The 21,612-nt window shown below is 29.6% G+C and overlaps 1 protein-coding gene and 1 long non-coding RNA gene across 6 annotated transcripts; one reads left to right on the top strand and one right to left on the bottom strand.

Moving 5' to 3' along the window:
• The first annotated feature begins 794 nt into the window (after positions 1-794).
• On the top strand, positions 795-21,592 carry Mitf (transcription factor Mitf). 5 transcript variants are annotated; one of them, XM_036358395.2, is made up of 10 exons: positions 795-981; positions 3,145-3,613; positions 3,743-4,157; positions 4,265-4,366; positions 4,433-4,948; positions 12,819-12,839; positions 17,580-17,724; positions 18,282-18,523; positions 18,585-18,749; positions 18,829-21,592. In XM_036358395.2, exons 1-10 carry the CDS (start codon positions 975-977, stop codon positions 19,627-19,629), a joined length of 2,883 nt encoding a protein of 960 aa, XP_036214288.1. In that variant the 5' UTR covers positions 795-974; the 3' UTR covers positions 19,630-21,592. The 5 variants fall into 5 exon arrangements, with proteins under 5 accessions (XP_036214288.1, XP_036214289.1, XP_036214290.1 ...); XM_036358396.2 differs by lacking the exon at positions 12,819-12,839; XM_036358397.2 differs by lacking the exon at positions 3,145-3,613 and having other exon boundaries at positions 824-981.
• On the bottom strand, positions 4,481-5,773 carry LOC138857795 (uncharacterized). Its single transcript, XR_011396984.1, has 2 exons — positions 5,472-5,773; positions 4,481-5,381 (listed from the first exon to the last, which is right to left on the bottom strand). It is a non-coding gene; the product is annotated as an uncharacterized lncRNA (long non-coding RNA).
• Positions 21,593-21,612: the final 20 nt, after the last annotated feature.

The following is a 21,612-nucleotide window of genomic DNA, read 5'->3' as shown; positions in this document are numbered from 1 at the left end:
ACATGCAATTGGTAATAAGTTACAAGAAATCAGTATGAAATTGTAAAAAATTTGAACGATCATTTTGTATTTGTTAAAAGATCTGTAGTGCGACATGAACTCAAGAGTTTGAACTGGTTCCGACAGCCATTACGCTCGCACATTCAACTTGGCAAATACATAGTTAGAAATAATACTAATAAGCTTATGTTTGTGTTAATGTTGAATTTGTGTTTGTACGAGACGCAACGAAGAGTGATCGTGTTAAATTAATGTCTAATAAAAATGAAAATAGAATTAAAGATGGCCGCCAAAATATCAGTGAAGTTGCTAGGATCTTAAGAGAACCAAAAATAACTACGTTACACCTGTTAATAAAAAATCAAACAAAATAACACAACCACCGTATCTACACACGAAGTTGGCCTTTCTACCAACATGATAAAGGCAACAAAAGAAGCACAAACTCTAACACAATCGATCGACAAAAGCAACTAGCAAGTAATCAGCTGCTTTAGTACACGTGGTTACATATGTATTAGTGATTTATAGAGCACTATCACAAACCATCGTTTAACAAGACATTCAAGTTGATTTTATTGGAATAAATTGCCGATTGCCAACGACCGAGTTTCAAGCTCTTCTTAATTAAGCAACCAAACAAATAAGACAACGGAGAGTAAAATGAAAAGATATTGCACAACATTAAACATATTTTGATGAAAATTCACCAATTCACCACAAGCTGCTAGCAATCAATTTGCGCTAATTGATCAAGGAATGAAGCTTGAACTTTTCCATTTACCTCAAGTTCAACCTTCCTAAAATATATTCAACTGGGATTATGGCTGAGTCTGGCATAAATATGGATTTCGATCTTGAATATTTTCCGATCGAAGATTTGGATTTACTTTCTACTGAAGTCCAAGTTGCTGGAAGATCGGATAATGTTGAATTCTATGAATTGAAGGCAGCCACCCGTTCTGTACGATTCGATGACATGTAAGAGCCCTTGTATATTTTTAATGTTTAAACATATATAATTATTTATTTTGAAAGTTAAGCACAATTTAATATAAAAATTTAAAATCTCATTTGCATACATATATAGAATATATTAAAAAAAATATTGTCATTAGAGGTATCTAAATAATTTTTGGTGTATAGTAACTTACCAAAAATCCACAACTTTTCCAAATTATTCTCAAATTGAAAGAAAATGTGCACTTAATTAGATAATTTGGGTACCAAAGTGAGAATGCATCCCTTGAATAAATACGTAATTGGTATTTTAGTTTAACTGCAAATATCAAACGAGTATAATCTCAAACAATTGATTGATATTTTCCCAATTATAAGACAAGCAATAATATGTTTTGTTACAAATCTATAATCAACATTTTTCTGCCCTCAATAATCAATGTCTTGCTATATATTATGTGTGTAAAAAATATATGAAATTAAACAAAATTTAAACGAATAAAAAGTATCATGTTTAATCGTACCCAAAACTCACATTTTGTAAAATAAGTAGGTTGTAATTAGTAATTAAACTATAATCTGCTAGTAATTTCACACCAAGTTCTACTTTGATCACCAACGTATTCTTCTAACATTATTTACCTCGTTTATGCTATTTTAATATAAAATCTACTCTAAGAATACCAGTAGCCTGACAATGGGGGTAAATTTGTTCAAAAATATCATTAATGCGGATACTTATATGGTTTATTTCATTACAATTTAAAATTGTCCTACCCTAATTATGGTTTATTTCATTACAAATAAATGGTCACACCCTAATTAAGTAAAAGATAAGATGATTTTTCCTTCAATTAGAAGAATAAACATGGGATAACTTTGCTGAGATTTACGTTATTTCAAAAGTTTTTACATTATTTGTCCACATAAATACCTAAACACAAGTTCGTGTGCTTACTCTATCGCATATCTAGATGTATTACTAATAAAAGCTTTTGAAATTTTTTTGAACATGCGCGTATCTCTCAAAAATTTTCTTATCGAATATAGGGTCAATATTTTTGAATATAACTTTTTAAAATTTACTGTGTTAATAACAAATAATTGTTATTATTATTATTATCAAAACATTTTTACATTTTATAAATTAAATTGTACCGCAAAAAACATTTGACAATTCTTTTAAAACTTATAGGAAATATTTAAAACTTCAAAACTAAAACATAATTTAAACAATTATAAGTTTAATATAAATACCCTGTTTTTCAGACACAAAGCTGTTTTTAAATAGAATAATTGTACGAAAGCAGTTCGAATGATCGAACCGCTCATCGATAGGTGCCGAATTCAAGAGATTTTGTATGATACAAGATCAAGGTCCGTTTTTCTTTTGCTTTTCTCCTCAGTATACGCCAAAGAAAAACCTTCAACTTTTATTAGTTGACGATATACGCAAAATGAGAAAATATATAATTTGGTTAGGTTAATTAATAATAATTGTAGAACTTTATTGCCACCGAAAAATATAAATATGAAGTGAAATGTTATTAAGAAACAAATTATAAATGAATCATAGGTGTTTGAACAAAAAATTATGTACAGAGAAGATATAAAGAAAAGTAAATAAAAAGTATTGTGAATAAACGCAAAGATCTGAATTTACGGTGTATATTGCTTTGAGAATATATCGACTTATATATTTTCATGATAACACATACATATGTATTCATATATTTAACAAAGTTTTATAGATTTATCGTGAAGTATTTAATGATACAAAACGAAGAAAAGTATTTGTTGCCAATCATTTAATAAATGCGTATTAGCACGTGCGTTATGAACATTCAATAGACATACGTAACATTTATGAAATGAAACGAAAATTAAATCAAATATATGAAAATATCGGTATCATAAATAATTGTTCTTTCAAAAATAATGTGGATCGATAACTTTGTAACTACAAAATCACTCAAAAACCAATTTATAGAGTCACAACCGTTTCGGTCAGCATTCGTATCAATTACTGAAGCAGACAAATGAGCACTGCCCGAACACTAGCAAACATTATCCAACCCCAAATCACAGTTATCTTTTGTCAGCTCAAATAGTCTAATCTGAACCCTATCAGTTATCCTAACGGAAGCACAATGTCACCTCAAAGTATTTTTAATCCATCTTCAGATAATTTAACAGAGTTTCAGGAATTTCTACAACGAATACAAACTCTCCGAATGACTACCACAAAAGATAATTTAAATCAATCAAACGAAAGCAAAAAAAATCAGAAAATGAGTGATCCTAATGTAGTCGACCCAATGCTTGGAATTGAGGTTGGCGTTGAACCTACTGCCTTGATGGATTTTGACGAAACTAATAACGATATTGTACAACCAGAGATAGGTTACACACAAATAGAGCAAACCTTAAAAAATGAGGAACAAAACGTCCTCTCTCATTTCCATTCAGCATTGTCTATTAGCTCTAATGATGATAACAAACAATCTGAAGGTAATGTACGAGTAACTGTTGGAATAGACAAAGACTTGGAAATGATATTAGAAATGGATCCAAGCATAGTGGACTTAGGGGATATTGCAGTCACGGAGCCGGTTGAACCAAAAGTTATTGGCTTACCGCCGTCAACAGGGGGGTGGGTAAAACAAGCATCACAATCAAAAAAATTATTATTTAATGACAGAATTTAATTCAAATATTATTTTATTAGTTCAAGTTTGACAATAAGTAAGACTAAGTGTTAGAAATTTATTTTTATTTTTAGCCCTACATTCAAAACTACTGTTCCAAAATCTCGTACTCAACTTAAGCAACAATTGCAACGTGAGCAGCAGCAGCAAGAGTTGGAGCGTCGTGAGGCAGAAAAAAGAGCTACGGCTGCAGCTGAAGTTGCTGCATTACAACAGCAAGTGGAATCTTATATAACACAGCAGATACCAAATTTAAACAATAGCCATCAATTGCATACCCAACATATGATGGGTAATAGTAACACTTGTGGAGGTTATAGACAAGCGCCCAACAGTTTTGGAACAAATTTCAATGATGTTCAAGGGAACCAACAAAATTACTTTACTAATCCTCCGTCAGCAACTTCTTCTGGAGCAAGTTCTAGTCCGGTTATGTTAAAGGGGCCTCTTCAAAGTATCGGTGTTGATGTTCCAAAACAAGTTTTACAGGTTAGTGTCAAGATATCACTATTTCACAAATCATTTTTTTAAGTTTTGGTTGCTCCACTGGTGTAGTTGCAGACTTTTAAATATGTATATATTAAATGTATTTGCAGGTACGGACAGTTTTAGAAAATCCCACCCGTTACCATGTCATTCAAAAGCAGAAAAATCAAGTTCGACAATATTTAAGCGAGTCCTTTAAAAATGAATGGGAGGTAAATTTTTGCACAAAATACATTGTTTGAAATTTGTGTTTTTGATTTATAATATTTTTTTTTCAGAACAAAAGTATACCCAACCCCACAGCAATGCCAAATATAAATCGTGAATCCAATCAATCTCCTAATTTTATTAATATTTCAAATTTTGGTGGATCCAATGGAGGAACAGACATAAGCACTAGACATTCTCCACAATTACAACTCACTTCGAATGCAGTAACACCCATTCTCGATGATCATATGCAATTATCACCCTCTTCTTATGGTGTAGACGGTACCGGTAATAATATGACAACTGCTGGCAGTTGTCTATTTTTTCTTCCAAATGACCAAAGTTCGGTGAAAAGTGTTGGAGGTGATAGCGCGTACAAAAATTCAATTGGCGGTAATTCCTCAAGTTTAAACGGTGGCAAGAATAGCGTAATGGGTGTAACAAATGGTTTATCTCTTGGGGGACGTTCATCTGGACCAGTAAATTCACTAAGAAATGCAAATTGTTCTAATGTATCCACGGCTAGCCCAGTCCAATCAGCACCAATGTCACCTTTAAGTTCCGTAGCAACAAGTGCATCTGAAGTAAGTCTCCATAGCATAGTCTACTGTGATTCTTTATTACATGTAATGAGTCTTTTGCAATTTTTCCACCGCATATGTACTATATATGTATGTATAATTATAGAACTTGTCGAAATTCATTTCATCTTCCTATGATTACGGTGCTTCCTGGTAACATTCATTCCAAATAATGTCATTTTAAACTACGTTTACTCGTATTAATATTATATTTGTGGCTGCTTCCATATATGTATATCGATGATTACTCCGGTTTTATTTTCAGCAGATATCAAAATTGTATAGAATATGCCGCAAAAAAATTCATCCATATTGCTCTTTGAAAGCATATCGACTCATTTTCTCTAAATTAACGTATGCTATAGTTTTCGTTTATTCTTCAGCAAACAAAACATACCTGACTGCGTATGTCATTAGTCTATTGAAAGATATAGCACTGAAAAATAAAAAAAATTAATAATTTCCAGCAAAATGATCGACACTCTCGCTTAATGAAATAAGTGAGATATTTGATTTGTATACTTACTGTCTTAATCGATTTTTTATAAATATTCAATACCCTGGTAAAGTGGTTAATTAAATACGTAGTAACAATAATTTCTATAGCTTGTGTGCTTTATAAAGCCCCTGCACTCCATGAATCAATGCGTGAGTTAATTTTTATAAAAAAAGTTCAAGACATTCATGTGTCAACACCAATGAATATAAGTATTTTAAATCAGCAATAATCTGTTCAATTAATCACTTTCAATGAAGAGTGATAAAGGAAACCATAATTGTGTATGTGCTAGAAAGGGATTACGTTTTGACTGATATCTATTGCAATTATACCCGTTTTTTTAAATATTAATATACATACATATATATATTAACAAATACACATACATACTTATGTGTGTATTTAATATGTATACTTACATATACATATACATATCTAGGTCATGTAAGGAATATCATTGACTTTTTTAAATAAGTGTTTAGTATTGTTAACTGCTGGCAGTTGTCAAGGATTCTAAAAATACTATTATTACAATTAAATTTAGACATATGCAATCGCTGATAGTTACTTAAATTGTAAAATTTACTTAAATGTTCTTTGCCTAATATTTAACAAAATCCCGTAATTAAACATTTCGGGATCGGAGTTACTATAAACAGTTGTATAATAATACACCACATAAACGAAACGAAATGGAAACTGCGTTGAACGTTTCAAATTTATAATCACCTCGATCGTTTAATAGTAGTGGTAAAACGCATTTCGCTCAACAAAAACGAACTCGATGACTTAGTAGAGATTCGAACTTCTACTTAACTGCTTTGCTCCAACTGGAGTGTAGATTATTATAGCATATATTTTAATTTTTGAACCGCTCGGTGGGCCAGTAACTTGCTTTGTTTATTTAATTTATAATTTTCGTATTGCATATGAATTGAATGTTATATAAATGTAGAAAACTACTATCATAGAACTGTAGAGAGGAAATGTGAGAATTCAACATTTTTAATTAACAAACAAATAAGTGTGAAACTACGTTGAGTACCATATAATTCAAGAACCAGTTGAAACGCCGGATTTGGAGAAATAATAATACAATTCCTTTAAATTAAGGGGATAATAATTTTTAGTACTTATTGTATATCGATATTTATAAAAAAAATATTACGAACATTTGTGGAGCTGTCAACTGACAAACTTTATATATATAGCTTTTGCATAATAGAAATATAAAGATGAATGCTTTCCGACCTTCGAGAGTTCTAAGATCTATACATAAATTTTGAACTTAACGAAGTGCAAAACGTAATTATGACTAATTCATTATATTCACAAAATTTAAATAAATACAAAATAATAATAAGTTCGCATAAAACCTGTACTTAATTGTTTTACACAATCACACGCTTCGATCGGATCTCATTATACGGCAGTATTTAGCAATTTGAATGAAGTATTATTAGAATACAGTGGAGAAGTACGCTTGTTTGAAAATTGAAACAAGTGTGAACAAATTTCGTTATAAATTCATTTCTGTGCTTACAACTCTCCACATATATAATGTAATTATTGACACCACATTAGACGATTCAATTTCATGCCAGTAACTAACGACAAGTGAATAAATAACTAAACGAATAGTGTTTAAAAATAAACACAAAGCAATTTTCAAAGTAAGAAAGTGTAAAAAATCTTCATAAGTACCTGATCATCTACATATATTATATTTAAACTTATTTACGAGGGAAAATAAAAGTCCGCCAAACTGTCGAAAAAACGCCACAGATCTACCCCAACCCAAAAAAAAACCCAAAGACGTACCAAAATGCCGGTATTTAATGTAATAACACGGCGCAAAACGAAGGTGAGTGTACCAAAAGAAAAATTCGCGTAAATATCTTATTACAAATATTTGAGCATACATATATTTATTCAAAGGTGTATATAATAAGTGTATACATATGCACATTCATTATTTTGATGGTGAAGTCTATACGAACGCTCGAATGTACAAACATGCCTTGGTTGTTGCTTATCATACTGATTGATTGCTCGCAACTGATTTCTAATGTAACTACCGAAGGGTCTATAGCGATTTGCGCTTGCGACACTTATTCACAAAACTGGTTTCAACATGCTAGTACTACATTATAGATTTTTCGTTAAAATATTTATGTGGTTTTTTTTTTCTTAAAAACGATAATCATATTCAATTATATATACTTAAATTATATTTACACTACTACTTATTACGAGATTAACTGTGTTAAAATTCAAAATACCCCACGTTTGTATGTATTGTGTTATTGGATATCTACATACGTAAATATGTATTTATACACAAGTTCATATGTACAAATGTGTTGAAGCGCGAAAGTTTTGAAATACTGGATCAATTGAATGTACATTCTGGTTCTTAGACGATTTTGTAATTTCTTTTAATTGGGCTCTCCCCACCCTTGCAAAAGTTATTCAACATACATATGCGTGTACGTATACATATAAATGAATTACTCAAATAAATAATATTAAATTGAAATGCTCCACACACGCATATACACTTTTTTGTATTCAAAGACGTTATTGCTGTCATTCAATGTATCAAATATAAAATAGAGGAAAAATAATAATTTTTATAACTTTATGATCTTTTTTTTTTTTAATTTATCTAAAGACAAAATATTTATAATATTTTAAATAGATACATATTCTCCATATATATGAATATATGATTTTGTGTATATGTACAAATGTACTGTTATAAATGTGTATTGATACTATATACGAACAAGTATATGCAAGTGAACGGATAAGAGAACGCTTCTCAAATGTTGGTAAATTACTTTCCGAGAATGTTTTAATTAAAAAGGGAAAATAATATTACATCTGACGAATATGGAACATATGTATGCATTGAGAACTTTAACTAATTGATTTTACCTATTTCAATATAACCATCCGATAATTTGTGGAATATATTCATATATTCTGATGTAGTGACTGCAGTTGAATACATAATAACCCTTTCATTCTACAATATATTGTAGCATAATTTATTCAAATATTTGACATTTTAAGTTGATATTATAAAGCGAAACCATTTTATTTTTATCGGTCTGCTACTTCTGGGATAACACTAATCTTATTAAATTTTTACATTGTGTGAGTGTTGCTTACAAATACAAAAATTGGTTATACATATAGTATTTATATTAGATCGAGTCGATTTGTTTTTCTAAAAATCGCGTTTGCGGAAAATGTTATACGAATCATTCTGAACATCTTTGCCTAAGAGAACATGGGTCTAACACCGTTTTCGAGCCAGTGATTTTTTAATTGAAGTTTGTTTTCTGAATTGTAAAAATTTCTTCGTCAGTATTTGTTATTTTCCATTGAAATTCAAAACTTAGTTGCATTTTGAGTTCTATTGAACATTTGTCGGAATTGGCCAGATCGGACAACTACATACATATCTTCCATACAGTCGATTTTCTTTATTTTCACTGTCGTTGTTAAGTATATGCTAGAGAACAATTCTGCAAATTTAGAAGCTCTTAGCTTTTTAATTAAAGGCAGGCAGACGGGAAGTAAAATAACTGAAGAATCGGTTGTATGGGAGATACGTGATATAGTTGCCCGATCTGGCCGATTCCGACAAACGATCAGTAGAACCCAAAATCCACCTATGTAGTAATATTCATTCGGATATCTCAAAAACTGGCAAAGAAATTTTTATAATCCCGAAAAAAAACTTCACTTAATCGCTGTCTCGAAACCGGTCTTAGACCCATATTCTCTTAGGCAAAGGTGTTCAGAATGATCCGTAGAACATTTCCCACATACGCGATTTTTCCTCTTTTTTTTTGGCTCCCTGTGAATCAACCCGCTCTAATGTAAACACATATATATTATTACAGCTTTATTACTTCTAATCTGCTGATTAAGCATATCTGAGAAAATACATATAGATGTATGTATTTACACTTTTTAATATTATATATAAATTCTTGATACATATTGGTGGAAACTGGCAAAATTTCGTACTTAGAATAGAATTCCTCATTAATTTAATTTTTTGGCTCGTTAGATGCAAAATACATATACAAAATTAAATTCTCGTCACATTTATTTTTTCCCAACCACTCTCATTATAATTAACATACATACATACAAGTATATTTACAATAATAAATTAAGTTCTCACAAAAAGCCAACTATTTTCTGAAGTCAAAACAAGAAGAATGCTTTTTGAAAATTTAAGAAAAAATTATCTTTAATACCTTTCTTGGAGAGTAAATGCAACTTCAGCGGGTTGATGTTATTTAATGTAATCACTACTTGGCATATTTATCTGTCGCTTTTGATAAGATTATAAAGCCAATGTTGAAAATGACAAAAGATAAAACTGAGCACATGGGAGGCTACCATATAATGTTTTACATAAAAAGTATATATCTATATATATGTATATGTAAAGTAAATTAAAATTAAAGTAATATACTCGTATTATCTAAGCCAAAAAACTGTGAACATAATGTGTCGAATTACGTTCATATAGAAACGTAGGTGTATAAATTCCATATGTATATGCTTTCCACGTGAACAGTTAAAGAGCTTCTTATAAGTTGATATATTTAATAAAAAATTGACTGATAAATCAAAAAAAACCTTTCGATAATTGATTAACAATAAATTGTAACAAAAACTTCTTAAAAGGAAGTTTTTTCTGATCGATGAGCATTTTAAGTCTTTTTACACATGGGTGTTTATCAACTAAACAACAGAAGACCCAGCACCGATAACTAAATAAAATTCAATTATGATAAGCCTAAACATTGAGTGGTATATTTTTGTGCGTCCGTGCAAACATTTATATGTGTCGCTAAGATTTTAGGGGAGGTAACTAGCTACATATATAGAGGAGAACTATCTATGTACTCTAACTAAGTACTTAATACTTCTATTGTTTACTATACATTTTTTTGAAATAGCTAATGAGAATGCCCTGTCATATTTTGTAAGTAAGATTTCTAAAATTAATAAATATACCACAGTAACTTACTTTTTTAACTTTTAAATAATTTACTAAATTCTTAATTAGTAAGTGCCGTAAGCCCCAGTTTGGGCCATGTTTGTGCTTAATTTTTAAATATTGAACTGATATGTGTATTATCATTATACAATATATTAAATGTTCAGTACTCAAAATAATGTATATATTTAAAACAAGTCGTCAAAGTCGAGTTAAAAAGTTGTATTTCATAAGTATTGTTAAAAAAGCTGTGTAAATAATAAAAACGTTGTGTTCTGCTCTCTCGCTATTTATTCTTTACATAAACTCTCTACAAATAACTTGAACATATAATTATATACATATATTCCAGAAAAACTATTGCAGAAACTTGTTCAGAATTTTGTCGAGTGGAAAATACGTATCATTTGATTTACGTGCAAATAATTAAAGTAAATTAGTTTCTCATATAAAGGCCGATTTCACTAATTTCATTGAAGAGCTCACACGCTTGCAATATATGTACATGTGATAAGTTTTGTTTTATGTTAGCAACGATTATCCGATCAATCTTATCTCTAACTTTGTTAAGTGAGTACAGGTTGCGAATTTCTTATCAATACTGGTAAGACTATTGGTATTAGTATACATGTATAAATGAAAATCTCATATTCACCTTAGGGGAATAGTAAGTACTTTGCTTACGCATAAATGGGCGCATGCTCCAATAAGTGAAGTTGCTATAAGATCTATTTGTAGAGAGACTTACTTATGTTTTTACTTAGGAAAGCAATCGAAGGTTCTTACACTACTAGGCGAGAGACAAGTTTTTTACTAAAAAATTCAAATTGGAATTTAAGGATTACATTACATAAATTATGCTGCATTAGGCATCTGACCCAATCTTATGTCATTACTTAAAGAGTGAAAGAGTATGTTTTTTAATTTCTGTCCTTCTTTTATACCTATATATTATCAAATAAGATAAGACTATATATACATACGTCCGAACAAACACAGTCAAAACGAATGTAGATCGACCAGAGAAATGTATTGTTTATTTTTATTGGCATACATACGTTCATACTTTTCATATATTGGTGTATGTGTATGTGTATACATATGTACATATTAAAAGGATGATAAACGATATCATTATACATATCCATAATTTTCTCATTGAAATTTAGTTTTATGAACTAAGAAACCTAAAAAACCCAGTTTGTATGAACTTAATAATAAAAAAAAATCAATAAACAAAAGTCAAATAATCGTTAAAAAGGTGTTGAGAAAATTTTAACCTTATATATAAAATAATACTCGGAAATTAATATTCAGAATGTGTAGTCAAGGCGAAAACCAGTAAAGTTCATTGTATCCTTCGATTCCAAAAACTGAACGGGGTTTAATTGATCAAGTTGTAAAAAGTTGTTTTATAATTATATATATGTATATTAACCTGTTGTGATACTCAAAACAACTTTGGCTAATAAATGTACTAAAATAATATGTACTACTCACTCTGTATACAGATATATATGTATCTATACTGGTGAAATCCAAATAAAGCATACATATTATTTCAATCAAATAATACTAACCTGCAGCTCAACTTAAGCATTTGTATGTTTGTATATATAGAGATTTATACGCAGTGGATGGTCCTCAGGCTCTTAAAGCTGAGTTATTAAAATTGCTCATACATAGATTATCCACGTTTTCCATTATACAGTAAAATGAAATAAATTGATTTATAAACGGTTTTTACAATTGGACTAGAATAATCCTTTTCTGATCTTAATAGGTTAAAAAATGTTCTTTATTACATTGAAATTTGAAATTTCTATTATATATATAAAACTCCAATAGAAACAAAAAAAAATCTTTTTTGCCCAACTTTAATTATAACGATATCAACATTTTAACGTTTTTGAATTATTATTCTGAACAAATTTCATATTTCAAATAAAAATAAAACTGGCTTAGGTGTAAAATTGAGAATTTGTTTTTAAATTATTAATATTCATGTACATATTATTTGTATAGTGAACGCTAAAATTAGAGCCGACGCATGAATTTTTTTAGGCCACTGTCAATACGTCTTCAATGTAAGTTAGGACTGAAAAGCACATCAATTCAGCTCTAAGCTCCGGATTGGTTTTCAGCGTTCACTAAACTACCATACTAACGGTTCCTAAACAATTATTTTTGAACTTATATTTTATATTCTTGCTATCATAGCATTTCGAATAATGGTACATATGTAAACCCTAGATAATAACAAATCTAATAAAAATTTGATTTAATTATATATGAACCTATAATTTTCTATAATGCTTTATTAATAATTTATATGTTTCCAGCTCCTCTTGTTTGACAGTGATGTAAGTGCTAAAATTAAAACTTATAAATTTATTATTTGTGTACATACCTATTTATCATTTTTGTGCTATTCTTATCACTCAACTATTTTTATTTACATCAGTTGGATATAATTAAGCGCTTTTATTATTAAAGTTATTATTACAATTAATACTACTTGAAACATACATACATATATTGCATTTATTAGGTATATTTTTATGCGTTCTCTATTTTGCACGGTTACCTAATCCTTAAATTATCCATGTATCATTTGTACTAAGAAAACCGTGAAACAGAATGTAGTTAATTAGAATAATGGTAAATCAACACTTACACATGAAATCGAAAGTATAACAACGATAATTTTATCGAGATTCTTAATCCCAAACTTTGGAATTAATTCTTGGATTAAGAAACTATTGTATTTAAAACACAATTAAAAATAAATAGAATAACTATACGTACTCATATAATGTTAGTGGTATCGCTGTTTCCGCTTTTAGTTCATACAAGTATAGCATAAACACTTAAAGGCGGAGTCTTTTTTTAGTTTCTTAAGTGGGTGCCGATTTAAAAAGATAAATACGTTTTTATAAACGAACACCCAACAGCAAAGAAGTTGTGTATTAATAGATTAGTGCCACACTCATTTATTTCTTCGTTATACTTTTTCATTCAGCAAATATGTACGACTCTCTCCATTTATATCCACTATAATATTGAACAGGATCCGTGCTGATGTTAAGTTATTTACCTGTGCACACGTTTAGGACATTATTTATAATGTATTCGATTTGATTTCGAGTCTTTTGATCTCTAGTTATAACTAGCTCCGATTGTTTTCGAAATCCATTAGTCTTAGTCGGTTAAAGAAGGTGTGAACGCTAAATCCGCCAAGAATGAATAAAAATACCTAACTCCCAACGTTACACCATTGTGACATTTTTTAATGTCGGTATAAAAACACTAAATAACTTTGACATCTACTAACTGATTTAGTTGGTTACTCATGTTTTCAAAATTTCAAACTACTAGAATCTATCCCTCCCTGACTAGCTTTATACTAAAACAACACCCTGAAATAGTTGTCGTAATTATGGTAAACAAAAATTAAGTAGTAACTCTGATATCAAAAATAGATGGCATAGTCATCCAGGTATCTAAATTTGACTACCGCTAATCTTTTTAGTGGTGTTAATTGAAAAGCAAAGTGTAGGCCAGCAATCCTCAGCTTATTGGCGAAGTCGTGCCGAAATCATTGCTATACTGCCCGAAATATATAATACTCAAAAAGGAAAGGAATTCTACAGCAGAATAATTTTTTCCTCAGCATTTGCAAAGATCAAAGGCAGGGAACTACTTTCAGATTCCCAGCCATATTGACCGATTTAGGATAGGAAGAATGTCTGGACAGATTTTGTTTACTTTTGGTATTAAACTTGAGAAAATATTTAAGTCCATCTTTTTGTAAGGATTATAGTTGGCATGGGTAACTTTATAGTAGAATAACGACAATCATTACATGGAGTTTAAGGATATTGGGTAATAATCGTGCAGCACGATGCTTAGTAGTTTTGAACGCCAACTTTCAAAAACCCACTAATGTCTCTCACTGTTGTCAACTTCTGTACCAATGTAAGTTCTAAAACATAGTTATACCATTTTATATGATGTCAATTTACGACATTTCTTGACTAATAATTACCTCCTCACTGATCATCTATATATTAAGAATAACAATTTATCAGGCTTTGTGTCACAAACTTTCATAATAATGTTCTTTGTCCGAAATTCTCTAACGTACTTATTGTTTAATTTATGTATATTTTCATATGTCTATTTTTTTCATTAATACTTTAATAAAAAGTTATAAATTTTGATATTATTTGAAAAAAAGTTAATATTGTAGTAATGCTTTAGTAGTTAAATATATAATGAAATTTTTTTTATGACAACAATTTAATATATGCATAACTGCATATTTATGCATATATTTCATGGCTTGAGATTAACAATTCGACAAAATTCAATCAACATTTTTTTATAAAGAAGAACAACTAAACATTTACTTATTTCAATAATAAATTCGTTTATTATACACATATGTAAAGAGTTAAATCTCATACTTATTTCTAAAATTTTTACGAACAAAATATTTTGAATGTGAGCATATAAACGTGATACTCGTATATGTACATATGTGCGTATAAATATTTATGTATATACACATACACATTAATTTACTACAAATACATTCAAGTAATACAATATAGCCGCCCTGCATAGAAAATGGTAACACTGTAAATAATTTAGGAACGCTGACTTTACGGCAAATTTTATTGATATTGTACTGATGAACGCTCACAAGTCGTTGCTTATATGTCGCGCTGTAGTCGTAAATACTGTTGCGTCCGATACGTTCCGACTGACAATTTGGTTTTTTTCTCAATGAAAACAAACAATCATCGAATGTTGGTGGGTTGTGGTGGGTAGCAAGTAAGCAAAGTGGTGAAAAGTTGAGGGAAGACAGAGGGGTCACGAAAAAAGGCAGCTGACATTGGCAATGTGCGCAAACACGTATGATACACGTTCTGCCCGCTATTTGTTGTCCGTTTGCAAAGCGAACTCGTATTTTATGTCAAGGTTTACTTTAGTGTGCTGATTGATTTTTAATTTTTTACTGTAAATTAAAATTTAACTTTTTCACAAAATCATTCAATTCTCATAATCCGTTAGGTGAACCAGAAGATATTCCTTTACGGAAAAATTTTCAACAGCTTATTGACATTTTTAATTAACATATTTCCTAATCAAATCCATATCAAATGGTGAATTGCTTTAGTAAATAAATGTTATTTTGCATATACGATATGGCTAGCGAGTACTAGTTGTAATTGCTATTAAACGTGCCAAAACTGTATTATGTCGGTATATAGACCAAAAGAAGCAATTATCTCGCAAAACAGAAAATTTCACACTCCCAAATTTGTAAATGTAAATTTTCTTAAATAAAAATCGTATCTATATTTTGTATACCTAAATCCAGGAATTTGAAGGAATAGTCCAAATACGCGAAATACTCAAGCCACAATTTAAAGCTATATGCTATGGTTCGTATTTTATATTTTAGAAATGTGATAATACTTGTATATGCCTTAATATTTGAAATTCTACACCCCCAAGAACAGTTATTGCTTTCTATACTTAGGATTATAAACAAATATATTAGATAAACAATTTAATATCGATCACCGGTTTTTTAACCTTGTATAATGATAATAACGGCGTCAAAATTTTTCATGCTGTATAACAACTAGTATACAACCAATGAATAAAAAGGTAATCCTGCAATTTTAAAACTAGAATTGCAGAATTAAATACCATATTATTTCCATCTATAGTAAATTTATTTAAGTGCTTAGTCATAGCAATGAGTTTTAAGACTTAACATCAACTCGAATTATTATCTCAATGTTTTTGGGTATTTTAAATCTGAGTAATCGTTAAGAAACATACACTTTACACAATTGTTCTTTTTTCCAATCAGTTATTGAGAATATAAATGTTTTAATTTTAAACTTAAATACGGGTGTATTATTTCTTAACAAAAAATTATGTAAATTGGGTTTCTCTACAAAATTCAAACATGAGGGAGAAGAATCTTAGCCCAGCCTTGGCAGTGATTATGTAATGAACTTCATTATTGTCTGTGAAAAAATATTGCATCCTTCACTCATAAATATTCGATAAATAGGAGTATGAATATTAACTCTTGCTTGTATATACTGAAAATATATATATGTACACATCTAATACTAATGTGATAGTTAGGCAGCATATAATATTGTGTACACAATGTATTAGTAGTTGTTCAATGCTGCGTGTGCTGTATGATATAATGAAACGCACGACTGAATAAGGCTATAAATTGCTTTGAGCTCTCTGATGGTGTTAATAAAAAGTTGATATTAGAAATAAGAGTCAAGGTATATCTGTAGTTTTTTCACATACATTTTTTCCCATCACGCCGGAAATTTCAGAGAGAATATTTTAACAAAAAGCTCAAAAACGCCCGAACAATTTTTAATCAAAATCAGAGCAAATAAGCTTTTGAGTTATACATATCCATAATGTTTGAATTTCTATTATTCATATATTTTAATATACATTCTTTAATGAAAATTTTTAGTATTTTGTAAAACTATGTAAAGTTAAAAATATAAAAATTGATCGCAAAGGACAGATTGAAAACAAAAAAAGACCAACTTGTCTTTTTCAATACAAAAACAAAAAATATATACGTACATATGTAATACCTTACACAAATCTTTATTTGTATACTTACGTAATAAATTATTTGCTTGTGATTTTCAACTCTCTTTTCCTATCCGTGATTCGTTTGCTAAGGTAGTAGTTATATTACATTCCAACAATAATATTTAGTGATTAACACGTAGACTAATTGGGATGAAATATTTTATTTACCAGACTGACTTTCTAATAATGTGCTGGTAATTTTCATTAAAATCAATATAATATTATGATTTAAATAATACTAATATACACAAACCTGTACCCATAAATATAAATTTTATTGATATAAATTATATGTCTATATTGCATGCTTCATAAAAACTAGGATGCGTACATATAAGGGGCTCTTGTATATATATTATACATACATATCTAGCTCATATGCGTTTATACATTTGTATGGTATTTCTTTTATGTTAATTGATTTTAAATCTGGTTTTTACTAGGCGGACGATTGCCTATTTGATGCAGATCTAAAATTTGATAACTTTTCATCCGATTTGGCTATAAAACAAGAACCACAATCCCTCACTGATGCGGAAATGCATGCGTTAGTTAAGGACCGACAGAAAAAGGATAACCATAATATGAGTAAGTAAAAATAGTCAAGTGATTGGTACTTTCGCCGAAGTAAATTAATAATAAATGCATATGTGTATACATAAGTACAATTATACCTATTTGAATTTAAGGCGTTAAAATAGTTTACAAAACTATTGTATAATTTAGTGTAAATTAAAAATATTTTATGCTTTGCTCTCATATTTTTAATTTGAAAACATTTTATAAAACATCAAGTTCATCATTTACTGCAGAAAATATCAAAACGGTCTCAAGATATGATTTCAAAAGCAAAACAAAAACATACACAGTTCCCATGATCACTTGTTAAGAACTTACATTTACTAAAATATTTACTTTTACGTTGAGTATTCAACTTAATATTCAGAATTTATTACAAATGAAATCGCAAAAAACCCAAAAACTTTCTCAATATTAAATATTGAATTCAATTTAATGATACTGCTTTAAGCACAGTTAAAAGTAAACCCTGTATTTATTTCATTTAATTTCATGAGCGATATAGCAGGTTGAGATAACAAACCATTTATATTAAATTGTAGCTAAATATTTAACTTAATTTATAGTTGAGCGCAGAAGACGTTTTAACATAAACGACCGCATTAAAGAACTGGGCACGTTACTACCAAAAACAAACGATCCATACTACGAAGTCGTACGTGACATTCGTCCAAACAAGGGCACAATACTTAAATCGTCTGTCGATTACATCAAATGTCTTAAACATGAAGTATCGCGGCTAAAACAAAATGAGCTACGCCAACGTCAAATGGAAATGCAAAATCGAAAGCTTTTAAATAGAATAAAGGTATATTAATAAAATAATTTATATATTCCATCTCAATATCAGTTTTAATTTCATTTAAAAGGAATTGGAAATGCAAGCTAAGTCGCACGGAATACCATTAAGTGACTTTAATTTAACATCAGTGTCAGCACCAGCACCAGCATCTTTCCTCAAAGGAACCAGTCCTGCTTCACCATTGTCACATAATAATCATTCAACATCATTAATTCCAGATATGGTAGAAAAAGTAAGTAGTGCCTAAAATGTTTTTGTTTTTTTGCTAGTTTGATAGGAATATGTTATACTCATAATAATCTTTATTTTAGTTATCTGTTATAACAAGTGAAGCCAACCTCAGTATTACTCCAATAGATGACCTTATGGAAGACAGCAAGCATCCTGTGCAATGCGGTGATCCGTTGTTGTCCTCAAACATTAATCACTTCTTCTCAGAAGCACATTCGCCAACAGCAGCGCATCTGCAATGTTGCAATAGCTTCGATGGTCATGATTGTATTGTTGACAATGGCCACGAGTGTCATAATCCCAACTGCCAGAATAATGCGAACTCACTAGAGGACCTCTATCAAAACACCGTTACTTCGTCAGCGTCAACAGGGACACATATAAATAATAACTGTTGCAGCAGCAATAGGAAAAATATGGGTAATTCAGTATGCTGCCTAACGACAAATTGTCATCAAACCAATCATAACCATAACCGTCAACAACAACCCCACCAACAACAACAGCACTCGCAGCAAGAAATTAAACATTGCTGCGATAACAATCCCTACTTATCTCACTCGCAACATCAAATGTCGGCCATGGGCAATAACAACGATATCGGTTGCCTCTCCAAGTCACCATCGACTTTGCAACACGGCCGAGATCCCTTGTTATCTTCCTCGCACCACCAACACGTGGACCAAAATCTTAACGGTTTGGAGTCATCATCTCTTCAGCATCATAATCATCTGCATGACGACGAACATCATGTTGGTGCATCACACGCTTCTGATGATTTATCTAGTGCAATGATGAGTGATTCTCTTTCACTAGTCTCATCAGCTACAAATGATCCTATGCTATTATCGCCTGATTCCTTGGACATAGACTTGGCATGATAAAATGGCAAACACACAAACTTTATTTATATTACCTACGAATGTATTCTATAATAGAACAAAAATGAAAGTACTACAGCTTGTGTATCAGAAAATTATAAAATACGCCTCATACACAATGTATGTATGTACATATATAATATGTAAGTAACACATATGTTTACAAATCTATATACGTACGGACACACAAGTGATTGCAAGTATGTGTACCTGTATATGGTACATTTATTTTGTTTTTCTTTTCTTATCATAGGAACATATATTGTATTGTTGATTGTTACAAAAATACATATTAAGACATACAAAGTTTTAGGTTGAAAATTTGCTTAAAAAGATACATTAATAGAAAATACATAAATGCTTTTATGTATTAAATTAATTATGTATAATATTGTATTATTATTAAATAGTGTATTTGCTTATAGGCAAACAGAGTTTTAGACTTTAAAGCGTGCATTGAATTCAGATGTTATAATATGGGTCAATGTTACCACTGAAACTGTTTGAAAAGATCGGCATGTTTATTTTAGTCATAATTTAATCAAATTTAAACACATTAAAGGAAAAGGCCAGTTAATTAATTTTAGCACTTTCATTTGAAAATGAAAAATGTTGTCATTATTGTTGTTTTTTTAGAATTAATTAATAAACATACCTAGACATAAATAAGCAGAAATATTGAGAGTTATCTCGAAGTAATTTCACTTTTAATCCATATTTAATAACTTATAAGAATTATGGTATATTAAATAGAAGTTTCAAAAGATGATTTGTAGATTTAATTGAAGTATTAAAAGTAATTTAATTGTTTTAACAAATTGACAATGCACAAGAATATACTGAATTGATGAACATTGTTGCATGCACTAGATAAATGCCAATATATACACATCTGTGTTAACAAAACCCCCAATGGTATATGGCGATACTTTGAATACCAATATTAAGCAGGTATATATATATGATATATACATATATATGTATGTAAACGTAAGTATCTTTATTTGCATGTGTATGTACATACATATTTAATAATAGGAATAGCCAATACAAAATTTGTAACAAATTTAAATTATGTGAAAATTTTTAAAACTGAATGCCATAATAGTACATGTCATAAGTTTCATTGACAAATATTTGAAAAGGGAAATGGAAATATTTTGAGACGGAGAGAACAGCTGGACTCAGTTAAAACTTCAACATAGTTCAATGCTAAAGCTTTTACTTTGTTTATTATATTTGAGAACGGTGACGACTAATTCAATAAAGAATGAGCTGGAAAATTATGGGAAAGTTCATAATTGAAATAAAAAAACACATACATTATGTATGTCAATTTTGGCATATCGGCAAAATTTCAATAAAATTTCTCTGAGTCCAATTTTAAAGTATGTACTTTCAAATGAACATTTTAGGTCTATGTACATACATATATGCGCATCGTTTTATATATAAATATACATATGTATGTATGTATGAAGAAGTAAAATACTTCAATGTGGGCAAATGTAAATATGTATGTACTTGTTAACTGCATATGTATGTATGTATAAATGTATATATTCATGTATATGCGTACATAAGTATATTGGTTATTTAAAAAATGTAATTTCACTTTATTAACTTTATTGCATTGCCATTTTATTTTATTATTTATTAATATTCACCGTAGGCAATCCACATGTGAGCATTTTAGTAACTTTTATTAAATCACTCACTAAATGAGAAGAGCTGTGAATTTTTAAGATAAATAATTTATTTAAATATGTACATATGTATGTAATATTCATATATTGATACAAACATAAATGGACATTAGGTTGCTCAAATCAAATTCTCGATATATAATATTATATATGCAATTAACAGTGCTTATTTTGACTCTTAAAATGGATAGTATCAACTGGGTAAGACTTTTACATGTCAATAAATGAAATATCTTGTGCCGTAAAGGAAATATGTAGCTATGGTTGTTGTCATTAT

Source organism: Bactrocera oleae, chromosome 6 (assembly GCF_042242935.1).
Source record: "Bactrocera oleae isolate idBacOlea1 chromosome 6, idBacOlea1, whole genome shotgun sequence".
NCBI lineage: Eukaryota > Metazoa > Arthropoda > Insecta > Diptera > Tephritidae > Bactrocera > Bactrocera oleae.
The sequence above is the reverse complement of the archived record's forward strand: the minus strand, read 5'-3'. Positions and strand labels throughout refer to the sequence as shown.

Excerpts from the sequence above, each read along its gene's own strand:
- Mitf (XM_070111606.1), top strand. The coding sequence starts at position 3,111 with ATGTCACCTCAAAGTATTTTTAATCCATCTTCAGATAATTTAACAGAG. Across the intron at positions 4,949-12,818 it reads TAGCAACAAGTGCATCTGAA|CTCCTCTTGTTTGACAGTGA; the intron begins GTAAGTCTCCAT and ends ATATGTTTCCAG. Across the intron at positions 17,725-18,281 it reads AAAGGATAACCATAATATGA|TTGAGCGCAGAAGACGTTTT; the intron begins GTAAGTAAAAAT and ends CTTAATTTATAG.